The sequence below is a fragment of the Hyalella azteca genome, unplaced genomic scaffold, assembly GCF_000764305.2.
Source record: "Hyalella azteca isolate HAZT.00-mixed unplaced genomic scaffold, Hazt_2.0.2 contig9247, whole genome shotgun sequence".
Taxonomy (NCBI): Eukaryota; Metazoa; Arthropoda; class Malacostraca; order Amphipoda; family Hyalellidae; genus Hyalella; species Hyalella azteca.
The window spans coordinates 56928-61648 of NW_025939322.1; the positions used below are offsets into that span (position 1 = coordinate 56928).

The window sequence follows — 4721 nt, forward strand, 5'->3', positions numbered from 1 at the left end:
ACAACACAGTAACACCATACAACACAGTAACACCACACAACACAGTAACACCACACATCACAGTAACACCATACAACACAGTAACACCACACATTACCACGGTAACAAGACACGGTAACAGTTCCTCCTCCCTCACATTACCAAACTAACACCACATTACCACAGTAACCCCACCTTGCCTTGGTAACACCACACAACGGTAACCCCACATTACCACGGTAACGCCACCACACCACACGACCACAGTACCTGTGGCTGTAGGCGCTGCATGCGAGGGCGGCGCAGTGCGGGAGGTGGTGCAGGACGTAGCTGCTGAAGGCGCGGGCCTTGACGTGACGAGGATGACGACGCAGCACCGTCATGGCCACCGCCAGCACCTCCACGTGCATCCCCAGCACCAGCAGCACCGACAGCAGCTGGTCCTGGCAGATCAGGTGGTGCGGGCTTACCCGTAGACCCTGCCAGAGATTATGGTTAATTATCATGAGATAAATGGCTGATATATAAGGCTTTAGCAGCAATCAAAGTTATAATAAATGTTGAGATAAATGGCTGATATATAAGGCTTTAGCAGCCAAATTAAGGTCATCTATACAGATCCTGTCAATTATCTACAGGCTTTATGGGGTTATTGATCAACTTCATGCTTCATGTACAAGCTGCCTTGCAGTTCATTATACGTAGATAAAAGTTTAAATATTTAAATAACATAAATTCATAATTTCTTCAGCTTGATATATCCCACTTTTGACTGACTACATTCAACGTGGCTCGATTAAAATTATACATAGTTCAGAAGCAAAGTATTTTCTTGCCTTTTTCAGTTAAATAAAATTACCTACACCTCATTAGGAAGGCAATGCAGCCACTAAAGGCAATACAGCCACTAAAGGCAATGCAGCTACTAAAGGCAATGCAGCTACTAAAGGCAATGCAGCTACTAAATAAGAAGCAATATGAGCTCTTCCACCACACAACCACTTGGGGAGCAATAATATAGCCTGGCACCAAATTTTTCCCTTTTGTAAAGCCTGGATACTAATGAAATAATTCTCTTACACAGAGCTAACAAAAAGGAAAAAATTAGTCACTATTATAATATACAAATCTTCAAATTGTTAGAGATGTTGGAAAAAAATGAGATTTCCAGTCTAAGATTAATGAATTTTGAGGCATACTGCAATCCATCATTGAATAGATAGAACTAATGGATACACATAAACATTTCTATTTTTAAAACCATGGCAATAATTTTTGCAAGAAGTTTACCATTGTCTGAGCTCTGACAGTAAACATCTGTAGCACACAGAGAAGGGATCATGACTGGAGCCAAAAGAATCAAACTCAATGAAAAAAAACTCCAAACAACTCAATGAAAACAGAATAATTTACAGAAAATATTCACAGGAGCTACCTGTAATTATTTTAAAATAAAGAAAATAATTATAGGAGGTTCAAAGTGTAGTAAAATCTTGGCAGAAATCTAAGAGTCAGTATTGCATAGAAGGGTACATTACCTCGAATGAATAAAATATAAAGGAGCTATGCAGTAAAAATGAATACCTCTTGGAAAGCTACAAGTGCCAGCTCAAAATCCCGCAGCTGAATGGCAGCCAGGCCGAGGCGATAGCTCACGCCCACCTCGCCCGAGTCCAGCTCCATCGCCTTCAGGGGATTTATAAAACTTTTAATGGTAAAGAGCACAATCGATGGAGGCGCTATGATCACGGATGTTCACCAAATATTGTGGGGAAATATATTTTAAAAAGGAAAGAAGACAAATACAATCAAGAAATATAAATAAACTCTTACTTTATTATTAAGTATTTATTTCAAATTTTTTATATTTTTTTCAATATTTAATTATTTTCAATTTTGGTGTTCCTAATTTTCATTGTCTTTGCTAGAAATATGACTACAAAGGTGCAAGTTGAATGCTATTGTGAAATAAAAATAGAAGTTTCAAAAATCTTACAGTTAAAATGTTCATAATAACCTGAATGAAATACGAGCTGGCTGCCTGGTAACATTTTTGTTCCATTTTAATGTTGCCCAAGTTCTTGTAACAGGAATATTTCAAACCAAGTTCAGGTGGAAGTTTTTTGCCTCCTGATGTGCAGAATTCAGTTCCAGGTTCAGCCTGTAAATACATGGAGAACTTATCCATCAGTGACTACAAGTGACATGCCTAGTATTGGTCATCTAACTGTCAACAAATTACTGCATTTGCTTCATGGGGCTGTCCGAGGTTCTGGAGAATGTTACTACTACTTTACACTAAAAAAATTCTGCCACATTTATGCAAATATTGGTGAAAGATAAGCACATCAAGGCACACATCCAGATATGGGTGCCTTGATGATAATTAAGAAATATGAAAAATGATAGTGAAAACTTGAACTGTTTTTTTTATCTATGCACCTCATGAATGAATAAAAATGAGTAAAAGGAATTGACTACAATGCCACAAGATATGAATATATCAAACCAAAGTAGTTATTGCATGATACAGACATAAAGTTATATAAAAACACCAGGTAAATTCAATTAATTACAAATGAATTATCAAGCTTCACAGGTCAATTATAATTAGTTGACTTACATTTTCGATGATGGGATTGCTCAGCACTGCAAGAAAATTTTTTTCAGCCAGCTCATTCTTTGACTGAGCCATTTGCTGTATTGCAGCAGAATGCATGGAATGAGCATTTGCTTCCAATACTTCACGACTCGGCCCCACCAAGACTTGACCCGAGGCATCATTGGGGTCTACTGCTTCTGATGAACCTCGGCCCGAATTGAGAGCAGAGATGCGGAACATGATCAACTGATCAAGTTCCTCAGGGGCTTCAATAGGTTTGGGCAATAAACTCGATGCCAAATCAAATCTACATATCAGTTAACAAATACATGCACTGTGGAAAGATGAGACAGATTTTATAACAAGATCCACAAAGGCCTGAGATGTCACTGCTAAATTAAAGTATTACCTTGAATCTTATCAATGTATAAAAAACAAAAATTAAAAATACATATAAAATCTCTAGAAATCAAAATTGAAAGTTCTGGTAATGTAATTTTGCATTGTCTTCAATTATAAATTAGAGAAATTTTACATGAAACTCTCATTCTCCATTGAAAGATTAAAGCATTCAACATAGTAGACTATTGGTAGTTGATCACATCCATTTAAAAGAATTGTTAAAATTCTCACAAGAATTTACTAGTTCATTTTAGATATTATTGTTTTTTTTATATTAATTCTGACAAGTATAATTAAGAAATACAAAAAATGCTAGTGAAACTTGAACTGGATTTTGCAACTAACTGCATTGAAACTGGAACCATTGTGGGGGTGACAGACAGTTTGACTGGAGGAAAAAAAACTCTAACTCAAATAATTCTTGCCTTAGAAAAATTGTATTGATGGCTCTTGAACTGCCATGATATAAACTACAAATGCAATAGAGATATATTATATATGTCTACCATGTGACTATTTGTATCACAAAAGGTTCCAGTGCTGAAAATGGTCCAAGTCACCCCATTTTACAGTACATCAACACATTAATTCAAAGGGCCTGTGCCAACTTGGGACAGAGCCAAGTCATGAGCAGCAGCAGCAGCAGCACAAGACTGGCAAGTGCATCACAAGGATGTTGAGTCAAGAACTTCTTGCTGTGACATGATTGCTTCAACAATTTGGGTAGAACGTTAGAAAGTAAAGTTACAGATCCTGGTCCTGAGATCCCACAAGATTGAGTACCTATATGCTGCACATGCTATATGTATATGATAAAATGAAAATATTTTTGTTCAAGAATTCAACTATCAAAAATAAAGAGGTCAAAATTCAAAACTTACTAGGAAAATTTTTAATAAGTTTAAATATGTTTTGAAATTTTTCTAGCATAAATTTCAACATAATGCAATTTAAATAAAAATGACTGTGGCTTCAACACTATATAAGGTCATAAAACAGTGGAGGAAGACATTATTAACAATTTCTAATTATATTGATTTATGAGTATACTGGAGATGCAGTTACTCGAACATTTAGATTCAAGTATTTCCATAGATCTGATTGGGTAATGATACAATTAATTGATTGGTTGTAAATATCTTCTAAATAGATCAAACAAATTCTTTAAATATATGTACCATAGAATCTTACCAATAAATCAAAAGATTCTTAAATGGTAAACATAAACACATTTGGCAATATTTTGAAATTTCTTGAAAACAACTATGTGTCTTCTAGTTTCTACATATGATATTAAATCATTAATTGCATGAAATAAGAAATTATATACATGTTGTTACCAGTGTCTCAATGTGGGTGAGAACAACTTGTTGCCTACTTTATCTTACTAGTTTGTAACAAAAGAATGAACTAAACTAATATGATGACTCAGGTTAGAAAAGGAAAATGAAATGCAAATACTAGTTCTAATAACTAGGTATAGGGGTCTCATACAGTTATGGGATGGTATAGAAAAATTGATAAGATACAAAGCATGTACCGTCAACTGGGGTGACTTCGGCCAGCCGGGGTCACTTCAGCCTCACCTACAACAGAAACAAATGGCAGCAAAACAAAATAATAAATGTTGGCCAAAGTCACCCCGGTGGCCAAAGTCACCCCAGTCACTTTGGCCAATGTTTATTATTTTGTTTTGCTGCCATTTGTTTCTGTTGTAGGTGTGGCCGAAGTCTCCCCA

General features: G+C 35.9%; 1 protein-coding gene across 1 annotated transcript in view; it reads right to left on the reverse strand.

Moving 5' to 3' along the window:
• The window catches only part of LOC108668744, a 22940-nt gene extending 20036 nt beyond the window's left edge, over positions 1 to 2904 (reverse strand). Inside the window, exons 1-4 of the mRNA XM_047881961.1 lie at positions 2603 to 2904; positions 1997 to 2140; positions 1564 to 1665; positions 250 to 458 (exon numbers count right to left, since the gene is read on the reverse strand). Of these exons, the coding sequence (XP_047737917.1) occupies positions 250 to 458; positions 1564 to 1665; positions 1997 to 2140; positions 2603 to 2821 (674 nt within the window). The 5' untranslated portion in view covers positions 2822 to 2904. The remainder of the gene's footprint in view (positions 1 to 249; positions 459 to 1563; positions 1666 to 1996; positions 2141 to 2602) is intronic.
• Between the last annotated feature and the right edge of the window lie 1817 nt (positions 2905 to 4721).